The sequence below is a fragment of the Prionailurus viverrinus genome, unplaced genomic scaffold (assembly GCF_022837055.1).
Source record: "Prionailurus viverrinus isolate Anna unplaced genomic scaffold, UM_Priviv_1.0 scaffold_50, whole genome shotgun sequence".
NCBI classification, from domain to species: domain Eukaryota; kingdom Metazoa; phylum Chordata; class Mammalia; order Carnivora; family Felidae; genus Prionailurus; species Prionailurus viverrinus.
The window spans coordinates 1827136-1847031 of NW_025927613.1; the positions used below are offsets into that span (position 1 = coordinate 1827136).

The following is a 19896-nucleotide window of genomic DNA, read 5'->3' on the forward strand; positions in this document are numbered from 1 at the left end:
GACTGGGAAGGGCCAGGGGACTGTTTATATCTGTGGGGAAGGAAGAACACAGGTATTAGAGGGTGGGGAACAGATCAGCAGAGTCAAGAGAGAAAAATGCAAAGGGTGTTCCCTGTGGACAAGAGCATCATACTCCCAAAAGGCAACAGGGAGATGGGAGAGGCTCCCTGGGTCCCTGTGTCTTAGATTGCTTCTGTTGCCTTTTGGCTGCCAGAGATGTTGTAGCTGTAAGTGATGCAACCCCAGCAGCTGGGGTCAAAGTCGTCAGTGCAGGGAACAGCTGGTAAACAGCCTTGGGGAGCCTGAGGGGCTCCTGAGCAGGCAGTCACTGGAAACTAACTCCCAGTCAGCTCCCTGGGGTCTATCTAGGAGCCGTTTCCTTCCTGCCTCCCTAGATAGGTCAAGCAGGGGCTGGGCACATTAAAAACATTTTTAAAAATGGGAATATTGGGAGAAGTGTATGGAGGGGACATCCTAGACATCTGAGAATAGCCTTACAGGGAGGATTAAATTAGGTAATATGGGTGATGTCATTTGGCAGAGAAAAATGCCTTGTAAAACAAGGCTGCCAGACTTACTAAAAATACAGGATACCCAGTTAAATTAGAATTTCAGGTAAACAACAAATAATTTGTTGGTATTAAGTCTGACCCAACTGTTTCATGGGAGATACTTATGTAAACAAATTATTTGTGGTTTATCTGAAATTGTGATTTAACTGAGCATTCTGTAATTCCTTGGAAACCTGGAAAATTGGACTCAGTTTCAGCATGGTGATTATAAGCAAAGGTCCTGGAGTCAGACTTCTTAGATGATTTTTTTTTTGACATTTGTTCATTTTCTTTTATTTATTTTTTATTTTATTATTACTATTTTTTAAATTTTAACTTGTTTTATTACATTTGTTCATTTTCAAGAGACAGAGAGAGTGAGAGGGGAAGGGGCAGAGAGAGGGAGACACAGAATCCAAAGCAGGCTCCAGGATCTGAGCAGTCAGCACAGAGCGCAATGGGAGTGAGGCACGGGGGTGGGGCTCGAAGCTACAAACAGTGAGATCATGACCTGAGCTGAAATCTGATACTCAACCGACTGAGCCACTGAGACACCCCAAGACAGACTTAGACTAGAATTCCAGTCTGCTGTGTGACCTGGGCAATTATTTCAACCCTTCTGTGCTTGGTTTCCTCATTGTTGAAACAAGAGGTAATAATAGTGTTTATATTATAAGCTATTGTGAGAATTAAATAAATACATGTAGAGCACTTTAGAAGAGGGCTGCTGCACAAAGCAGTAGGTACACATGTCAAAATGTTAACCAATACATAACAATAAATACTGAGGGGCGCCTGGGTGGCTCAGTCGGTTGGGTGTCCGACTTCGGCTCAGGTCATGATCTCACAGCTCGTGGGTTCGAGCCCCACGTCACGCTCTGTGCTCAGAGCCTGGAGCCTGCTTCAGATTCTGTGTCGCCCTTTCTCTCTGCCCCTCCCCTGCTCACACTCTGTGCCTCTCTCTCTCTCAAAAATAAATAAACATTAAAAAAACAATAAATATTGCTATAATGTTATTTTATAATGGTAACTGTTTTTGTTAACTTGTCTCCCTTAGGAGTCCAGTCTTGGCTCTCTTCTGCAACTTCTATCTTGCCAATCTTCAATCTGGCCACAGGAGGGCATTAGAAGCCACCGGGAGCCGGGAGCCCCCTAGTGGCCACTAGAGGTCTCCAAGGCACTGGCTCCGCCCACAGATCTCCAGGGGCTCCGTTTGCTCACTTGTTGGGAAGTGGAGTCTCTGGAGGACACCAGGTTCCTAGGTGGACTTGGTGGGCAGGCAGGATCAAAAGAAGAGCCTCCAGCAGACACCGGCACCCCCCACCCCCACCCCTGCACACTCTGAGACCTCAAGACACTTGTAGGAGACTACCTAGTCTGGGTTACCGCCATACAGTGGCTTTGCAGCTCTGGTCCCATGTCTTTGACCTTCTGTACCCTTCTCTGCCCATGTGTCTCTTCTGGGCACATGTTCCAAGTAGGCTTAGAGGAAGATGAAGGGAGAGAGAGGGCTTTTGTTTCCCCAGTCCAAAATTCTGCAAGGGATTCCTGGCAGATGAGCAAGGCTGAACCCCATATTTGAAGAATGCAGGCCAAACCTGAGCCGCATGGTGGAAGAGTAGTCCTCGTGGCCCAGAAGTTCAAGGAGGGAGTGTGTGAAATGCATTTACAACTGCTCCACTGAAACTTGCTGGAATCTCACTCCTTTGGTCCTGGCGTTTTGTTTTGTTCAATTCCAGGGTCAGATCGAGGTTGTTTTTTGATTTACTAACCACTTTTCACCCCCATGCTCTCAACTTTTAGAATTTCAGAGAGGAGGGGTTGTTGGAGGTGATTAGCCTACCCCACTCTTGTTACTGATTCAGGAGGTGGAGTGACTTCCCAAGGGCCATGGCTTGGAACAAGATCCAGGTCTCCCAACTTCTGTGTTTTCTTCATCACTTAGATGAGGGCATGGCTGATTTGGGGCCCTTCTTAGTGGAATATATAGGGGATAAGCAGTAATATATAGAGACTCAGCTGTTGACTCATGAATATTGGTTCAACTCCAACTCCATATTGCTTTTCTGCAAAATCCTTGCATTGCATAATTTCAGAACACATAGAAATTCCTCCTGGTTATTTTTCCTCTTGTTATGAAACCTTTTCTCCCCAGAACTCCTGGCACCTGAATTCCTCTGCTTACATGGTGGCCAAGCTCTACTCCTTTACCCAAATAGGCTTCTGTGTTGCACAAGCCAGTCTGACCTGGGTCAGGTTGACTTTCTTCAACTGGAGTCCATGTCTCTTCTTTCCTAGAAGCCTGCCCAGATACTTAAATCCCAGGCTGAAGGCCTGGTGTCCTCTGCCTCAGGACACCTCACCAGCCCATATAGAGGAAGTGAGTCACATCAGGGCAGGCAGCTTGGGGCACTGTGGGTGTGGCCATGTCTGCCCTGGGCACTGGGGGATGGGTCAGAAAGGTAGTGATCAAAATCTCCTGGTCCAGTCAAGGCAGGAGTGTGTGTGCTCCCGCTCTGTTGACCAGACGGGGTAACATCATTCTAATGCTGCCCACAGCCACTGCCCCCTCCTCCATCCACCTTCTCTTTTGTTTCCTGGGGGAGTGATACACCCTCTTATCTTTATTTCTCAGGCCTTGACTATCCAACTCCTGCCCCCAAACTTCCCCTGCCCATTGCTATCTTAAAAAGGTTCAACGGTCTTCGGTCCTCTGAGCAATCATTTAAACCGTCTTGTGCCTGGCGGGGGTGGGGGTGGGTGGGGGGCACCTGGGTGGCTCAGTTGGTTGAGTGTTGGACTCTTGATGTCCCCGCTGGGGTCATGATCCCTGGGTTGTGGGTTGGAGCTCCGCATAGGGCTCTGCGCTGAGTGTGGAGCCTGCTTAGGATTCTCTCCCTTCCTCTGCCTTTCTACCCCACTCACACGCCCTCTCTCTCTCTCTCTCTTAAATAAATAAAATAAAGTCTTGTGGGCACCTTTGGAGAAACATGGCATCTAGGAAAACTGCTTGAGAAAAGGGTTCAGAAGCTACAGAAAGGGAACCAAATAGTACAAGGTGTGAGGAGGTAGAGAGGCACCCAAGGTTAGCTGGAGCCCAAACAAGAGACACTGCACCCAGCTGGAAAAGGGCCTGTGGGTGTGTAGCACAGAGGAATCTGGGGAGGACTCTCAAGAAAGGTAGAGGGAATTCTGGATTGGAAGGCAGAGGGAGAGGGTACAGGGAGGTAAAAAGATGTAAGCGGTAAGGGTCAGGGAGGAATTCAGCCTGGGGCAAAGGAAGACAGGGCTGGAGGGCTTGCTGGGATCTGGAAAATCAGGCAGGCCTGGGCTAAAAAACTGCAGAAGAGCCCACTGGGGGCTGGTTCAGTGAGAGGTGGGCCAGGGGTTGGGCCGATAGTTCTCATTTCTCCAGTGGTAGGAATTCGCTGAGGGTCCTACTGCAAAGAGCAAATGAATACATAGCTTGGAAATCAGCCCCTGCTTCCACAAGTCTCCAAGACAGAGCCTCAGGTGAGGGCCAAGCTCTCAACTGGAATAGGTGGGAGGCCACTCTCCTTCCTAGCACAGCTGTTAAAACACCCGAACTTGCCTAGATAAACCATGAACGAAATTATTGTCAGAGGTTCTAACTGTGATAATATAAAAGCACCAACATTTCACCAAGGTAAAAATTAAACCAAACCAAAAGAAGTTACCTCTAGTGGCTCAAACTCTAGATCTCTCTTTAAGCAAATCTCTCAACACATCCTAGACACATTCTGTCCATGCTAGGAGATGCTAGGAGTCAAGGTCAGTTTTCCAGGATAATAAGCATGTGGCATCTTCCTGAAACATCAATTCTACCAGAGCAGGAAGGACATTTTTAAAACGTGAATCAGGAGAGGGGGAAATGGTGCAGATTGCAAAGTCAAATACATTTTACAAAACAAAAGTTGGGGGTTGGCCCTTTCAGAGCGTCCACTACAGTGGGGTGTGTGTCCACGGGGGGTAGGTTTCACCGCACTTGGGCGGAAACGTGGGTTTGAAGGCGGGGATGCAGCGGGGGACTTCGTAGGGGCCGCAGGCTCTGTGAGGAATCACCGGCGCCCGCCACCTGGGTCGGCCTGAGGGGCGCGCCGCACTGAGGTGGAGGGCTCGCCCGAAGCCGAGGCACCTTCCCCCCTCTGCTGCCCAGTGCGGCGGGAGGTGGAAGGTGGCAACTGGTCGGGGGCACCTGGGCTGAGGTCGCCGACCGCAGTCGGGAGCCGGCAGGTGCGGGTTCGCGGGCATCTCGCGGGTCTGCCCCCCGAGGGGAGAGCCCAGCGCGGCCGCCGGGCCCGCACCTGCCTCCCCTGCTCGGGGGCTGCTCCGGGGTGCGGCGACCGCAGCGGGCACGGGTCCGAGGGCCGAGGAAGAGGCGGCGGGAGCGGGGCTGGGCGCCGAGGCCCGGGCCCCGCCGCCCGCTCTCCCTCCCCGCCCCTGCCCCTGCCGTCGCCGGGCCGCAGGCCCACGCCCAGTCTCCCGGTTCCTGGGCCGCCCGCGGCCTTGCTCTCCGGCGCTGGGCTCGGACGCAGCCGTGCAGGGCTCGGCGGGAGGAGGAGGAAGGAGGGAGGGAGCGGGCGGGCGGGCAGGCGGAAGGGGGAGGAGAGGAGCGAGCCGAGCCAGTCCGGAGGGGGGGGGGGGGTGCGGAGCTCGGACGCCCGGAGACACGGAGCAGCGGCTCCCGGCCCGGCCAGCCCCGCGACGCCGCTGCCGCCGCCGAGTGAGTGGGGGACCCCGGCCCTGGAGCCGCAGGCACTGCGCGCAGGGGCGGGGAGCGGCCGCCGAAAAGTTGGGAGAAGTGGGGGCCGCTCCGACGCGGCTCCGCGGAGAGGGCCCTGGCCGCGGAGGGGGCGGGAGGGGGCGGCCGGGGCAGGGGCACCGGGGCGCGAGCTCTGGGCAGCGGGGCTGGGGGCGGGGGACGGCGGCCCCGGGGCGCGGGGGCGCGTGCGCGGGGTGCTCATGGCGGCGGGCCGGGGGCAGGGCGGGCCGGAGCGCCTCGCGGGAGCGGCCGGGCCCCCAGCGCCGCCGGAGGGCAGGCTGGCCGGGTGCCCCGGGCCTGGAGAAGCCAGCCCTCCTGGCAACAGGTAGAGGCTGGAGGGAGGCACCCGGAGCCGCTAGCGGAGGGCCCGAGCCGCCGGCGCCCCTTTGTTGGGGAGGAGAGTCTCCCCCCCAGCCCCCCCCCCCGCCCCCGCCGCCCCGGCCTGGCGGCGGGCCCGCGGCCAGGGTAGGAGGGAGACGGGGGGTCGTGCCGACTTTTTCTCGGGCTGGTCCTCAGTGCCCGCTCCGGGAGGGAGGTCAGAGCGTCCATGTGCTTAACGGGAAACAGGAAGGAGTGGCTCTTGCGTCTGCCCCGGCCCCCCAAGGCTAAGGCTCCTATACCGTTATGGGGTGTGTGTGGCAGGGGTGGGGAGGGGGGAAGCTGCCGGTGAAACTGGTTTTCTGGGCCACAGCTTGTTAATTACCGGCCTGGAGGCTCTCTGGCAAGTAGGTTAATGGCAGGTGTGTGGCGCTAATCTTTGGCCTGAGCTTGGGGGTTTCTCTCTCTCCCCAAGCCAGGCCCCTGGCATCAAAACCTGGGCTTCAGTCACTTGAGTTGCTAGCCCCAGTAGTCAGGGGGACTCTGGGGACCCTGAGAAATGGAGGAGGGAGCTGAGTCTGGGAAGGCCTCCAGCAGGCGGTCACCGGGCATCGGTGCTGAAAGGGTCGCTGCCCCCGTACCAAAGTCCAGATCACCTAATCTAAATGTGGGTGGCCAGCTGCACTTGTGGTGGGGCTCTAGGGATAAGGACTTGTCTGCAGCTTTGTGTCTCCGGGCCTGGCCTTAATCATAAAGTGATCTGCACACACTCTCTGTTCTAAACAGAGTTCCTTGTCTCCCTTGGCACCCTACAGTCCACTCCCTTCACTGGGGCCTTTGCACGGCTTTCCCCCTGGGAGGGCCGGCCTCCTCTCTCCCCTGTCACTGGCCACAGGCCACTGATTCTTTACAGCACTGCCCGGCTCAGCCTCTTCAACCTGCCTGCCTCTCCCTGCCCCTGGAGGCTGTAGTCACATGCAGTATTTGGGTGTGTTGGGGCCTCTAGCGGGGCAGCTTAGACAAGCTAAATTTGGGGACCGACACTGCGGCCTGGAACAATGACACACCTCCTGTTGGCTTCATCTAGTTCCTGAGGTGCTGTTGCTGCCTGAAAAGAGACTTTTCAACTGGAAGACCATTTGGGTCCTCCCGCTTTTTTGTAGTCCCTCAAGCCTGTGGGACCCTGTGTTTGTCACTCTCTCCTTTGCTGATCCTGTTTTCCTCAATCATATCTCCAAACTCTAAGAGCCAGAGAGACTTTTCACCTTGAGTCGGACATCCCTTCCCCACCAACTCCAACTTCTGCCCTCTAAGCGTTCTGGGTTTACAAGCCCCCATGGGTACCCTCTGCCCCTTTTCATCCATCTCTGAGTGTGTGGGAGGGGTCAGTCAGAGTTGGGGTAAAGGGTGGGGGTGGGGCAGAGCCCTGTTCAAGTTCCTGGTAATCCAATGCCCATGAAATCCCTGCTCTGCTGGCCCCTTTCCAGCCTGTGCCTCAGAAAGTGGCATCTGTGTCTCTGAGGCAGGTGTGTATGTGTGTGTGCGTGTGTATATGTGTGTATGTATGTGAGAGACACACACAGATGCATACACACACTATCATCTCTTCATGTGTGTGTCAGGAGTAAATTCTGTGAGTGGAAAAACATCTGTAGGTGTGATTTCTCCAGCAGAAAATCAAGTATCTACCCTGAGGGCCAACTTGCTGGAAAAGCAGGGTTGTCTCCCTAGGCCAAGTAGATATCCTGCCTTCTTGGCTTGATGTGCTGGTGCCAAGAAGCCACCAGGGCTGCCTCTGGGAGCAGACTTGTTGCTTCTGTGGGGGTGTGTAAGCAGGGTGCTAGGGAGCCCCTGTTGTTCACCAACACCCCCCCCCCCCCCCCCCCTGTGTTGAGTCAGAAGTCCTGACCCTGCTGAATCTGGTGCTTCTCCCTGCTGGGCTAGGCCCAGGGTGGGGAAGGGTGGGCAGGGAGGGGGTAGCATTCCTCTGCTAATGGAAGTCCTAGGCTGGGCCGCAAGGGAGGGCTGTGGTCACAGAAAGACTGAAAGCCAAGTGTGAGAGAGCCCCCATGAATCTGCATCTCTGAGCTCCTGACACACCATATTCTTTGGCTTTCCCTGTTTGGGATGGGAAGGGGATGAGTGCTATCTTGTCCTGGGGTTGAGATAGTTGCACTATCCTGGTGATTGCCCTTGACCACTCTCTGACACTTTTTCTGCCAGCTTCCCCAGCTTCTCACTTTCTTTGGAGGGATAGACTGGCAGAAGACATTCCTGGACCCCAGGAGTCAGGGAGAGGGGCCCCACTCCTACCCTCTGGGACCCCAGCCGGCCTTCTGAATCTTTAATCCTCAAAATGTCCCTGACAAGAGAAACTTCCTGCCAGTTTTCACTGACCAGTGTAGGGATGGGGCCCAATCTCCAGGCCTGTCTGTACCTTTGGCTTTAGATCTCAGTGAATGACAAGTTGGGCTCTAAGAGACAGCAGTCAGGGGACATGTCAGGTGTACTTCCCTACCTCCAATCTAGCTAAGCTAAGAATGTGGAAAGGAGGATCCAGAGATGTGCTAGCACATCTAGGCCTTTTACCTTGCCCCCTCTCCATTAAATTTTCTCTATCTTTTCTCCAGGATAAAAGTGTGTCGTACACATGGTCGTGTGGGTAAAGTTCCACTGTGGATAATTATGTTTAATTTTGTTCAGTTCAAAAAGGTTCCATCTCTTTAACTGATTAAATATTTATTCTGGCTAAGGTGGAGGGGGAAGGGGCAATGAATGCCCTCAGGAGCTGAGGCCTGGAGAGAGAGAGAGAGAGAGAGAGAGAATGTGTGTGTGTGTGTGTGTGTGTGTGTGTGTGTGTGTGTGAGAGAGAGAGAGAGAGAGAGAGAGAGAGAGATTGGGGGAAGGTGAAGCTGAAGCTCCTTTATTGTCAGTGCTGACCTCTGATTTCATCTGAGAGCAGTGACCAGGAGTGGGGACAAGAGGGTAAAGTCCTTGAGCTGGAATAATGACCCGTGACAGGCTGAGAGGGATTTCGCAAGTGCTTCTGTGGTGGGTGTGGGCGGAGCTGTTGGAAGAGCAGCCGGAGGACCAGCCCAGCTCAGCTGAGATCTGATCAGCCTTCAGCCAGTGGCACCAACTGGTGTCCAATTCACAGTGGAGAACAATCTCCCCACTCTCTTCCCTCCCTGGGTGGGAGGAGACCACCTTCCTTCTGTGTCAGCGCTTCAATCCAAGGCCAGCCTGAATACCACCACCTCTCTTCCCTCCTGGGAGGATGAGGACTGGGAGCCTGGAAACTTCTGCCCTTGCCATCCTGCTGGCGTTCATTGCTGAGTCCCAGGACTGCCAGGTATTGTGTTGGTACCGGCATCACTGACGCTTCAGGACCATCTTGCTCTTAGCTCCAAGCAGCTGCTGTCCCCCTCGGGAGCCACAGACAGTGGCTGTGTAGGATACGTCAAAGGAGGTCTGTATCCTCCCTCATTCTGGTATCCAAGTGGTTGGTCACTACCACCCTGATGATCCTTTCTCTAACAGTGGAGGAAAAGGTGGGGCGGCGGAGGAAGCAACAGCTTTTATTATCTGAGAGTATTTGTGATGGCTGTTCCCCTGCAGACTAGTTAGGGTTTTATTTTCTAGATGAGCCTTAGGAAGAAATAGTTCCTAGTCCCACCAGATGTCTTGGTCTGCTGTCACCATGGTCTGTCCCCCAATCCCTGATCCTTTGCAGCCTTGCTTTCACTTTATTTCTGAAAAGAGGCTTCAGTTAAGAGTTCTTCAGCCTTATTTTTGGGATTGGATGTCTCAGCATGGGGTGTTAATCTTGTGTGTGATAGTTCGAGGTCCACTGATTGTCCTGGGGCTCAGCATCCTTTAGGGACATCATTTTGCTTTACTTCGGCCTCTTAATTTTCCCTAGGGACCTGTTACCTGGATGGGTTGTAGGGAAGGAGGAGGTAGGGTTCGCCTCAGCCCTGCAATCTGTTTTCGGGGCTTCCCTGACAGGGAAGCTTCCAGCTGTGGGTTGGCTTGAGGGATGGAGGGGGTAGCTGAAGAGTGGGATGGGGGAGGGTGCCTCCTTTACTCAGATTGTTGGTTACAGCCTCTAGGGCCAGATCCTGCCTGTCCTCCGTGCTGGGGTAGCAACATGACCGGAAGACCACAAGGTTCTTAGTTCTAGAGAATTGGGACTCCTGGGGGTTGTCAGCATCACCCTTCAGTTGCTAAAAACAGTAAATGTTAGAACTGGAAAGGCACCATGTTGCAGATGAAGAAGCTGATTTGTCCGAGGCCATTGGCCAGGACCGGAATCCAGGGCTTGAATCTCTGTCCCCTTCTCCTTTGTTACACCATGGAAACTTTCATCTCTCTTTTCCCCCATAGCTGCCCCCTGTGATGCCCTCTCCCTTCCCCCCTCCTCACTCAGGATGCTCCAGACCCTGTATGACTACTTCTGGTGGGAACGGCTGTGGCTGCCTGTGAACTTAACCTGGGCTGATCTAGAAGACCGGGATGGACGTGTCTATGCCAAAGCCTCAGACCTCTACATCACACTACCCCTGGCCTTGCTCTTCCTCATCGTTCGATACTTCTTTGAGCTGTGAGCATACTGCCCCTACCCCCGTGCCTTCCTTGGCTGCCAGACACAGTGAAATTTCTCGCACTTCAAGTCCATCTCTTGCTGTTTAATTGGTGCTGGGTCCTGCTCTTCTGGCCACCCCAATCCCTGCCTACTGTGCACCCCCCCCACTGATCCCTGCCTACTGTGCACCCCCCCACTGATCCCTGCCTACCGTGTGCCCCCCACTAAAGGCAGCATTGTCTTCCTGAGGGTTCAGCACCCCCAGGCCCTCTCCTTCAATGGTCGTTTGTTCTCCCCCTCCCCGCTCCCGCCCGGTCACTTGCGAACACAGGCAGCTTTGTCAGCTCTGGGCAGCCCATGGAGGCCAGAGAGAGGGTTGCTGGGAAACTGAGGCCCAGGATAAAGTTGCCTGAGCTTGCAGTCCTTTCCCCTCCCAGTGTAGGGGCTACTGAGACACTGAGGTGCTTCCAGAGAGCCAGACACTTCTCACTCCTATCCCTTCCTCAGTTACGTGGCCACCCCACTGGCTGCCCTCCTGAACATAAAGGAGAAAACTCGGCTGCGGGCACCTCCCAACCCCACCTTGGAGCATTTCTACCTGACCAGTGGCAAGCAGCCCAAACAGGTTTGAGCTGCAGACCCCAGCCTGGCAGTCACTGGGTGCTAAGGGGGGGAGAGCAGGGGGAGGGGGCAGGCTGCAGGGCCAACCCTGGTGGGTGAAGAGAGGAGAGCGCAGGGGTGCCGACCTAGCTTCTCACTGGGAGAGGGCGGGAGGGTGGGGGAGCCGAAGCTGAATGGTAATGGGGCTTCCTCATGACACCCAGGCAGAGGTAGAGCTCCTGTCACGGCAGAGCGGGCTCTCTGGCCGCCAGGTAGAGCGCTGGTTCCGGCGCCGCCGCAACCAGGACCGGCCCAGTCTCCTCAAGAAGTTCCGAGAAGCCAGGTAGGGGAGGCTGGGGCAGGAGAAGCTGGGCGGCAGAGGAAGCTCTGATGTATCTTGCTGGGAGGGGTGGGCCATGGCCCTGTGCGGGGAGAGGCTGTACCTAGGTGAGCAGGTGAATTTGGTTATTAATGATATCGAGAGGATATCTGGGAGCACTTGGGGGTGGCTGGAGGGCTATGCCACTCTTCCAGTCCTTTCTGCTTCCTCTTGCAGCTGGAGATTCACCTTTTATCTGATCGCTTTCATTGCTGGCATGGCCGTCATTGTGGATGTGAGTGGGGGTTAATGGGAGGTGGGAGTAGGCTCTCTAGCAAGGTGGGATGAGGCCACAGAACTTGGGTCCCTCCTCTTTTAACCTCTCACTGTCTCTCTGCAGAAACCCTGGTTCTATGACATGAAGAAGGTTTGGGAGGGATATCCCATACAGGTATGAAATAGGGTCCTGACTCATTGTATAGCATCAAGGTAGGACAGGACTAGGACACACGCCCTCGTGAAGAGAGGATCTCTGGAACACATGGCAGAAGGCACTGGAGTTGTGGTGCTAAAGCACTTTGGGCTAGAAGGGTTGGGTTTGGACAGGTGAGACTCTTGGGACCTGCTGCTCCAGGGCCCCTTACCTTTCTTTCTCTCTGCTCTCCCAGAGCACCATCCCTTCCCAGTATTGGTACTACATGATTGAACTTTCTTTCTACTGGTCCCTGCTCTTCAGCATTGCCTCTGATGTCAAGCGTAAGGTGGGTCAGGGAGCTGTGCCATTAAGCCTAAAGAACCAAGATAAAACCCTGGGAGGAAGAGCCCCCGCTTTGATTTCTGGGTATTTGGATGGAGCTGTGGGTTGAGGGGCACAAAGGGGAAGGGGAGGTAGGAATAGTGGGGGCTGGGGAACAGTTAATAGTGCCCTGAAGCCTGCATCTTTCCTTCAGGATTTCAAGGAACAGATCATCCACCACGTGGCTACCATCATCCTCATCAGCTTCTCCTGGTTTGCCAATTACATCCGAGCAGGGACTCTGATCATGGCTCTTCATGACTCTTCTGACTACCTGCTAGAGGTCAGGCTTCCTGGGCCATTTCTTCAAACCTAGAGACTCTGGTGCAGGTTCTCCCATCCCTCTCCCTTTTTTGCAGGGGGTGGTGGTGGTGGTGGTGGTGGTGGTGGTGGTGGTGCTGCTGGTGCTGTTGACGTTCCTGGGACCAAGGAAGCGGGGGGCACAGAGCCAGCATGTGTATGAACATATATGGGAGAGTCAGGAGCCTGTGATGATGGATTGGGCTATCTATGCAGTCGGCCAAGATGTTTAACTATGCGGGATGGAAAAACACCTGCAACAACATCTTCATCGTCTTCGCCATTGTCTTCATCATCACCCGACTGGTCATCCTGCCCTTCTGGTGAGTAGGAGGCCAGAGGACACTCCTGTCCTCGAGGAATCAGGAGTCTTGCCTCTCCCTGCCCCCTCCTCTGTGTGTTTACAATTCCCTCTACTTTCCCACTGCAGGATCTTGCACTGCACCGTGGTGTACCCACTGGAGCTCTACCCCGCCTTCTTTGGCTACTACTTCTTTAATTCCATGATGGGAGTGCTACAGTTGCTACATGTCTTCTGGGCTTACTTCATTCTGCGCATGGCCCACAAGTTCATAACTGGAAAGGTGAATGCTCTGTAGGCCCCACTACCTTCAACTCTAGAAACCGCCCAAACTCCCTCCCGTACCAGCAACCTGCTAAGAGACTATGTGGGGCCCTGGGTAAAGCAGGACAAGCCTGCTGAGAGAGGCATTTCTTGGGGGTTTGAGGACAGCGAGTAACCCTTCTTATCCCTTCCACAGCTGGTAGAAGATGAACGCAGTGACCCGGAAGAAACCGAGAGCTCAGAGGGGGAGGAGGCTATAGCAGGGGGAGGAGCAAAGAGCCGGCCACTAGCCAACGGCCACCCTGTGGTCAGTAACAACCATCGTAAGAATGACTGAACCATTGTCCCTGCTGCCCCTCAGATTAATGCGTAAAGCCAAGGAACTAGTCCCTCCTCCCCACAGGGCCACTTTGAGCCCTGGGGGCTGGGGAGGGGGCTGGGAAGCAGAAAGCAAGGAGAAAGTTCTTCTGTGTCCCAGCCCCCGGCTTCTTTGTCACCCAGTTGCCTTTAAACCAAATTCGAACCAGCCAATCCCCAGATAGAGGGGAGGCTGGTACATCCTTTGTTAGAGGGGGACGGACTTCTTTTCCTCTCTTTTTTTCAAGATGTACTGTTGTTTTTGAGGCCCTTCCTCAGCTCTGGGGGTGGGGGTTACAACTCACATTCCTTATTCTTCAGAATTTGGCCCCAGCTGTTTGCCTCTGACCCCCTGACCTCCAGAGCCAGGGTCGTGCCTTACTGTGCCACCTGTGGGCCTCATTCTGCCAAAGATGGACCAAGGCTCACCTTTCTAGGCTCCCTAACGTGGGCCAGAAACCAAAGCTGAGCTTTTACTTTTTTCCCTCCAAAGACACAAATGAATTGAGTGTAGGAGGGTACATATGACCCCTGCCCTACCTCTGCCAAAAAGGAGGAGCCACACTGGGACTGTTCGGCCGGTCTATGTGTCACTTCTCTGCCAGCTCTCTCTAATCACAGGTCCAAGATCTTACTGCCTCCTTTCTCTGGCCTCTTTCCCTAGGCTAGCTGGTTTGGAATAGAATGGCAACTAGTTCTAATTTTTATTTATTAAACATTCGGTGTTTTGGTTTTCAAGCCAGAATTACAGCTAGCACCTGGCATTTGAGCAGAGGGACCACTTCAGACCAAAATGTACTGTTAATGGTGTTTTTTTTTTTTTTTTAATTAAAATATATTAAAGATGAAAACATGGCAACAAGTGTCTGAGACTAGCAGGAACTGCGAAGGGGGATCAACTAAATAAACTAAGGTAGTCTTCCTCATGGTTATGTGATGTTTTCATTTTTAAATTTCATATGGCAAATAAGAAAAAGCCAAGGTAGGGAGGGTAAGAGATTAATGACAGCTGCACCTTGGGAAGGGTGGGGGGGGAAACAGTGCTGTTCCAGACAGACCCAGAGCTAGAAGTGTGGGGACCGAGAAAGAGAAATCCAATCACACTCTTAGTTTTAACATCTTGTTAAAAGACGTTCAAGAAACCATACAAATGAAGGATAGTAAACGCACAGCCCTCATTCCAGGAATAAAGTCTGTCAGAAGCATGGACACTTGAACACACACAGGCTGGGAGGGAGGAGTAACAGGAGGACCGACGGATGTCAGGCCCAGGTTGGTGTGGTGACCTCTCCCCACCCCTGGCGCTTCAGGAGGTGGAGGAGGGACCTTGCCTGCTAGCACCACATTGGAAGGGACCTCCTGATCCAGAGCCCCCATTTCTACCTACTAGGAGCCGGGGGAGGGGCGTGACTGGAGGCAGGGTCAGAGTCAGAGAGTCAGGAAGACCCAGTTCCTGAGGAAAGATGCTTTGGGAAGGGTTCGGGACGTTGAGAAGAAGGCTGTCCTCTAAAGAAGCCGCCCCCTGCATTCAATGGCCCCACAGCAGCACAGCAGCTCCTTGCCTTCCACACTGCCCACCTCATAGTTGTAGTCCCAAGTCAGCTCAGTCCCGGCCCGGATCCTCCTGGACAGGAAGGAAGGGACAGGTTCGGTGAAGGCAGCCCATCACCAGGTGCACGCGGCGCTGGAGCACAGACAGAATGCTGCTCTTCCCTCCCACCCCCTCCCCGATCCCCTCTTACTTGCTGGCAAAGAAGGCCACCCAGGGGAAGCGAAGATCGTGAGTGTCCACAAAGACATTCTGGACAAACAGGTTGGGGCTGCAGCTGTGCTGTGGGTTTAAGGACAGGATGCATAAGAAACGAGGAAACAGAACCTGGCTTTGTGGGGTAAGCAGGAGTTGGATAAAATATGCCATGTGCTCCTCCCCATCACAGTGGAGTTTTGAAAGTAAGCTACCTCTTTAAGATGCTCGAGATCAAGAATTGCTGACAAAAAAAGGTGGGTTTATACAGTTAAAAGAACAAAAAATTTGACGATGGTACGATAATCCAGCATCTAGAGGTGAGGGGGGGGGGTCTCACATTGAGGTAGCGGCCCAGGTTGCCTTCGAGCTTGGCGTCGATGATGTAGCAAGACTCCTCCCCATCGTAGAACTGGCGTGTGTTCTTACGGACAGGTGCGCTCTCCCCCTTTTCCACGGATGCCATGTTGGTTGATTTAATGGCAATCCCATGGGTTGACTTAAGAGCAAAGCCCCGGGTTGATTTTACTGCCACCTGGCGCTTTGTTGGACCTGGACAGGAAGGAGAACGGGCTTAGGCCCTATCCCATTTTGTGACATTCTACCCCCCCCCACCCCCCGCCCCCATCCCACCCACTGCACTGCAGGAATACCGGTTAGCTGGGCCCTTGGGGCAAAGATCCTAACTGGCAGTTTTTTCAAGCAGGATTACATCTGTTGGGTAAAGCTGAGAGGAAAGAGTAGGGAAGTGGAAAGGAAAGAGGAAGGGGATGCGTCGAACAGCTGAGCTGGGAGTCAGAAAACCCTCCCAGACATGTGTCAACTCTTAAGATCTGAATTTTTTCCTCCTACTTCCTTAGCTTCCTTAAAAAAGCCTCTATCCCAACTTTCCGATCGTTCCTTCCTACCACCCCCAACATTCTAGACTACCAGACATGTTCTTCTTGTCCTCAAAGTCATCTGCTTCAGAGCCAGAGGAGATGGTCTGGATATCATCGCTGTCCACTGCTGTGGCTGAAGTCTGGCCGGTGGCAGGCTTCCGGCTGGTCCCACTTTCCCCCTCGCTTTCTGTGCTGCTGGACAGTGTTAAGACATCCTGGAAAACAGAAGAGTGAGAAGAAAGAAGAGTAAATGGTGAGGACCCACTCAAGTTCTCGCTCTTCCTATGGTCAGGCAGGAAGAGGCTAAGACTACAGCAAGAGAAAGACTAGACGCTGGGCAAAGAAAGACAAGGCAGGAAGTCACAGCCAAAGAAATAAGAAGGGATATACTGGGAATTATCATCAAGGACCTGAGGAGGTGAGGGGAATATTCCTCAGACTCAGCGCCAAACACAAGGCTGGGGGAGGTACAGCTTGAGGAACAAGGTCACTTACATCAGCGTTGGACTGAGCAGAGGCCATGAGTCGTCGGCTCTGATGCATACTAGTCTTACTAGGTGGGCGGCGAAGTCCTTCAAGTTTCATGGGAGAAGGATTGTAACCATAATTTCGAGAGCTTTCAGTGATTCTAAAGGGAGGGGAAGGAATAAGAGGGGATCAGATTACTGGCTGTTTCTTAGGCTTTTTTTTTTTTTAACATTTATTTATTTAAAAAAAATTTTTTTGTTTTCAACGTTTTTTATTTATTTTTGGGACAGAGAGAGACAGAGCATGAACGGGGGAGGGGCAGAGAGAGAGGGAGACACAGAATCGGAAACAGGCTCCAGGCTCCGAGCCATCAGCCCAGAGCCTGACGCGGGGCTCGAACTCACGGACCGCGAGATCGTGACCTGGCTGAAGTCGGACGCTTAACTGACTGCACCACCCAGGCGCCCCTATTTATTTATTTTTTTAAGAGAAAGAGAAAGAGCACGAGTGGGGGAGGGCAGAGAGAGAGGGAGACACAGAATCTGAAGCAGGCTCCAGGCTTTGAGCTGTCAGTGCAGGGCCTGATGCGGGGCTCAAACCCACAAACCATGAGATCATGACTTGAGCTGAAGTCGGACGCTTACCCGACTGAGCCACCCAGGTGCCCCTTTAAAAAAAAAATTTTTTTTTTAACATTTATCCATTTTTTTTTTAAGAGAGAGAAACTGAACATGAGTGGGAGAGGGCAGGCTTCTTTTACAGGCTTGAGAGAAGACAGATTTGGAAACAGGTCAGAAACAGCAGCACTTACAAGGACATCTTGTTTCGGTCATCGGGGTCCTGGAAAAGAGCAAGTGAAGGGTTAGATGTTTTCATGGCGCTGGGTGACAGATCCAACAATCAGAGTTCATCTCAAATGACCTCCCAAGACATTGGCCAGTGAGAAGTACACTAAAGAGATTCCTCTGCAGCTCAACAGTAACAATTGTGTTCTTATCAGGACACCCCCTGAGAAGGGTTCTCTAAATCTTCCCAATGACAGACCATAAACACACTCAAGGCAAACACCGTGGGCAGATTTTACAAGGACAAGAGTTCACCACCTGTGCTATGTTAAGTTTCAACATCATTAAAAATACATCTATAATCAATTCTTGGTTTTTAACTCTAACAAAAAACAGCAATGTTGTAGATAACTTGACATAACACTAAGTTAAAAAAAAAAATTACTTATAAATCCTTTACTTCAGAATGAACCAGATACTTTCGCCCCCCAGCAGATTGATTTAAAAAATAATTTGGTTCTTGGGTGCCTGGGTGGCTCAGTCAGTTGGGCGTCCGACTTCAGCTCAGGCCATGATCTCACAGCCCAGTCCGTGGGCTCAAGCCCCGTGTCGGGCTCTGTGCTGACAGCTCAGAGCCTGCTTCAAACTGTCTCCCTCTCTCTCTCTGTCCCTCCCCCATTCGTGCTCTATCTCTCTCAAAAATAAACATTAAAAAATAAAAATAAAAAAATAATAATTTGGTTCTTTAAGCACCAGGAATGTGTTGGGTGCAGGGGGGAGATAATCAGGTTTGCCACAGAAATAAACATCCAATAAATGATCTACACGTGAAGAATCAGTGTGCCATGTCAAGTTGTTCCATTACCAAAGTTCTACAAAAGCTCCCGCTCTGAGAGTCTTCTGCCACCACTTACCTCTTTCTTGGCCTGCTTGAGATCTCCCTCATCCTTGAAGCCCAGCCCTGAGGTGGAGGCCTTCTCAGCCTCCCCTCTGCCTCCCCCAGCCCGGCCTTCCCCACCTTCGCTAGTCTTGAAGGATGAACGGCTATCAGAGTCAGCAAAGCCACCTTCACTGACACTATTGCAGCTCAACCATGAGGCCACCTTATTCTTGGGTGTCTCTTCAGAGGAAGGCGGATTGCAGCCACCCCCAGGGATCGCTGGAGGGACAGGAATATGGGGGGGCCCAAGGTCTGGGGGGCGGGAGTCCTTGGAAGCCGTCTCAGACAGTCCGTTCTCCTTTTGGCCCCGGGTCTGCCTCCGGGTAGCATAGCTGCGCCACACAGAGCTGGTACTGAAGTCCTCATCTTTACAGAAGTTATCATCAGAACTGTCGTCATTGGACTCTTCGGGATCCTCTGTACCGCTGTTGCCATCTTCCTGGTCCTTCAAGTCCACCCCGCTGCTGTCGGACGAACAGGGGGCATCACTCTCATATCCTTCCTTGAAGTTCTCCACACTCTCGATATGGTCCAGATTGGCAAAGTACTCATCACCCATCTCCAGGCCCTCCTTGTCCGCAAAGTCATCGGTCAGGATCTTGCCTGGGAATGAAGAGAATTAAAGGCCTTCTAGGATTATGAGGATCTTTTAGAGAGTGTAGGGGTCCTTCCCACAATACCTAGCCCAGCAGCACACAGTCAAAAACACCTCCATCATGGGCTCTCCCTTGTCTCTGACGATGCCCTCCTCCTTGGGGTCGTCACGAGAGGCTGGGGAGCTTTACTCTGGTTTCAAGTCCTGCCCTCTCTACCATCCCTTTCTGCCTCTTCACTTGGTTTACCAAAAGGGCGTCTGCAGCTATGCTGAAAGCCTCTGGGTGGAGGAGGGTGATGTGGGATAAAATGACGTACTGGACTCTGCTCCCACATCCCTCGTATGAAAAATCCTCTGTCCACTTTCACCCCTTTTCTTGCTTGTCCTTCTGTCCCTCCCTGGTCCACCCCGACAGGCACATCACTTGTCATGTTCTTTACAGAAGAAAATCATGGCCTCCTCTTACTCCCAAGTTCTCGTGTCAAGCATTTTATTCTCATTCACCATCTCTCTGATTCAATTCCCCGTGGTGTCCTAACCCCAGGGGCAACTCTTTCATCACCAACCTGCATAAATACAGACGAAGGATCCTTTGGCAATGTCATCCAAGCAGCGAATACCCCAGCCCTTGTTCTGTGTCTTGAATAGCTGTAGCCGAACCTGGAGTCCATGCTGCACCAACCGGTTTGTGCACATGTTTGGGTCACATTTACAACGTTTGTTACACTCATAAACTCTGGGAGGAAGTTACAATAAAATAAGTCATAACGTGATCACTAGAACATCCACGCAGTCCTGTTAATTGTAACAGAACTGTTACGACTCTTGAGGTATCATCACTTATTAGGTAATGATCTAAGTGAGTGAATTTACTGAACTGTTTATGCTCTTTGATTCATCTGGGAATATAGCCCAAGGAAGTAATTCAGAACAGGGGAAAGTGATTTATACAGGTATTTATGGCACTAGTAACAGTGAATACCAGAATGTCTACTGCCTGGAGAAAAGCCAAGCAAACTGATGTGAATACAGGTTAAGAGCCATTAAAATCAGTAGACAGGCGGGGCACCTGGGTGGCTCAGTCAGTTAAGTGTCCGACTTTGGCTCAGATCATGATCTCCACAGCTTGTGAGTTTGAGCCCTGCATCAGGCTCTGTGCTGACAACTCAGAGCCCAGAGCCTGCTTCAGATTCTGTATCTCCCTCTCTCTCTGGCCCTCCCTTGCTCATGCTCACTCTCTCTCAAAAATAAACATTAAAAAAAAAATCAGTAGATAAGCTACATCAATATGCAGAAATAGATATATAAA

At 52.6% G+C, this 19896-nt stretch overlaps 2 protein-coding genes across 11 annotated transcripts in view; one reads left to right on the plus strand and one right to left on the minus strand.

The window, feature by feature from the left end:
• Positions 1 to 5176: 5176 nt before the first annotated feature.
• On the plus strand, positions 5177 to 14102 carry CERS2 (ceramide synthase 2). Of its 3 annotated transcripts, none has more exons than XM_047847875.1 (11): positions 5177 to 5295; positions 10082 to 10255; positions 10745 to 10862; positions 11062 to 11180; positions 11394 to 11451; positions 11557 to 11607; positions 11825 to 11917; positions 12107 to 12235; positions 12469 to 12575; positions 12683 to 12836; positions 13014 to 14102. In XM_047847875.1, exons 2-11 carry the CDS (start codon positions 10083 to 10085, stop codon positions 13152 to 13154), a joined length of 1143 nt encoding a protein of 380 aa, XP_047703831.1. In that variant the 5' UTR covers positions 5177 to 5295; position 10082; the 3' UTR covers positions 13155 to 14102. The 3 variants fall into 3 exon arrangements, with proteins under 3 accessions (XP_047703831.1, XP_047703830.1, XP_047703832.1); XM_047847874.1 differs by having other exon boundaries at positions 5178 to 5295; positions 10039 to 10255; XM_047847876.1 differs by lacking the exon at positions 5177 to 5295 and adding an exon at positions 5536 to 9004.
• A 178-nt stretch (positions 14103 to 14280) lies between these two features.
• The window catches only part of SETDB1 (SET domain bifurcated histone lysine methyltransferase 1), a 35437-nt gene continuing 29821 nt past the window's right edge, over positions 14281 to 19896 (minus strand). For 6 of the 8 annotated variants that reach the window (XM_047847866.1, XM_047847868.1, XM_047847865.1 and 3 more), the window contains 8 exons: positions 19154 to 19323; positions 17967 to 18595; positions 17079 to 17107; positions 16295 to 16427; positions 15849 to 16014; positions 15259 to 15470; positions 14917 to 15005; positions 14281 to 14798 (listed from right to left, as the gene is read on the minus strand). In XM_047847866.1, the coding sequence (XP_047703822.1) occupies positions 14681 to 14798; positions 14917 to 15005; positions 15259 to 15470; positions 15849 to 16014; positions 16295 to 16427; positions 17079 to 17107; positions 17967 to 18595; positions 19154 to 19323 (1546 nt within the window). In that variant the 3' untranslated portion in view covers positions 14281 to 14680. Of the gene's footprint in view, positions 14799 to 14916; positions 15006 to 15258; positions 15471 to 15848; positions 16015 to 16294; positions 16428 to 17078; positions 17108 to 17966; positions 18596 to 19153; positions 19324 to 19896 lie in introns of those variants that run through there. The other 2 variants (XM_047847872.1, XM_047847873.1) reach the window with 2 other exon arrangements.

Bases quoted from the DNA above. Each gene is read 5' to 3' on its own strand.
- CERS2 (XM_047847875.1), top strand. From the start codon at position 10,083: ATGCTCCAGACCCTGTATGACTACTTCTGGTGGGAACGGCTGTGGCTG. The intron at 10,256-10,744 runs GTGAGCATACTG...TCCCTTCCTCAG, and splicing joins GTTCGATACTTCTTTGAGCT to TTACGTGGCCACCCCACTGG. The intron at 10,863-11,061 runs GTTTGAGCTGCA...CATGACACCCAG, and splicing joins GTGGCAAGCAGCCCAAACAG to GCAGAGGTAGAGCTCCTGTC.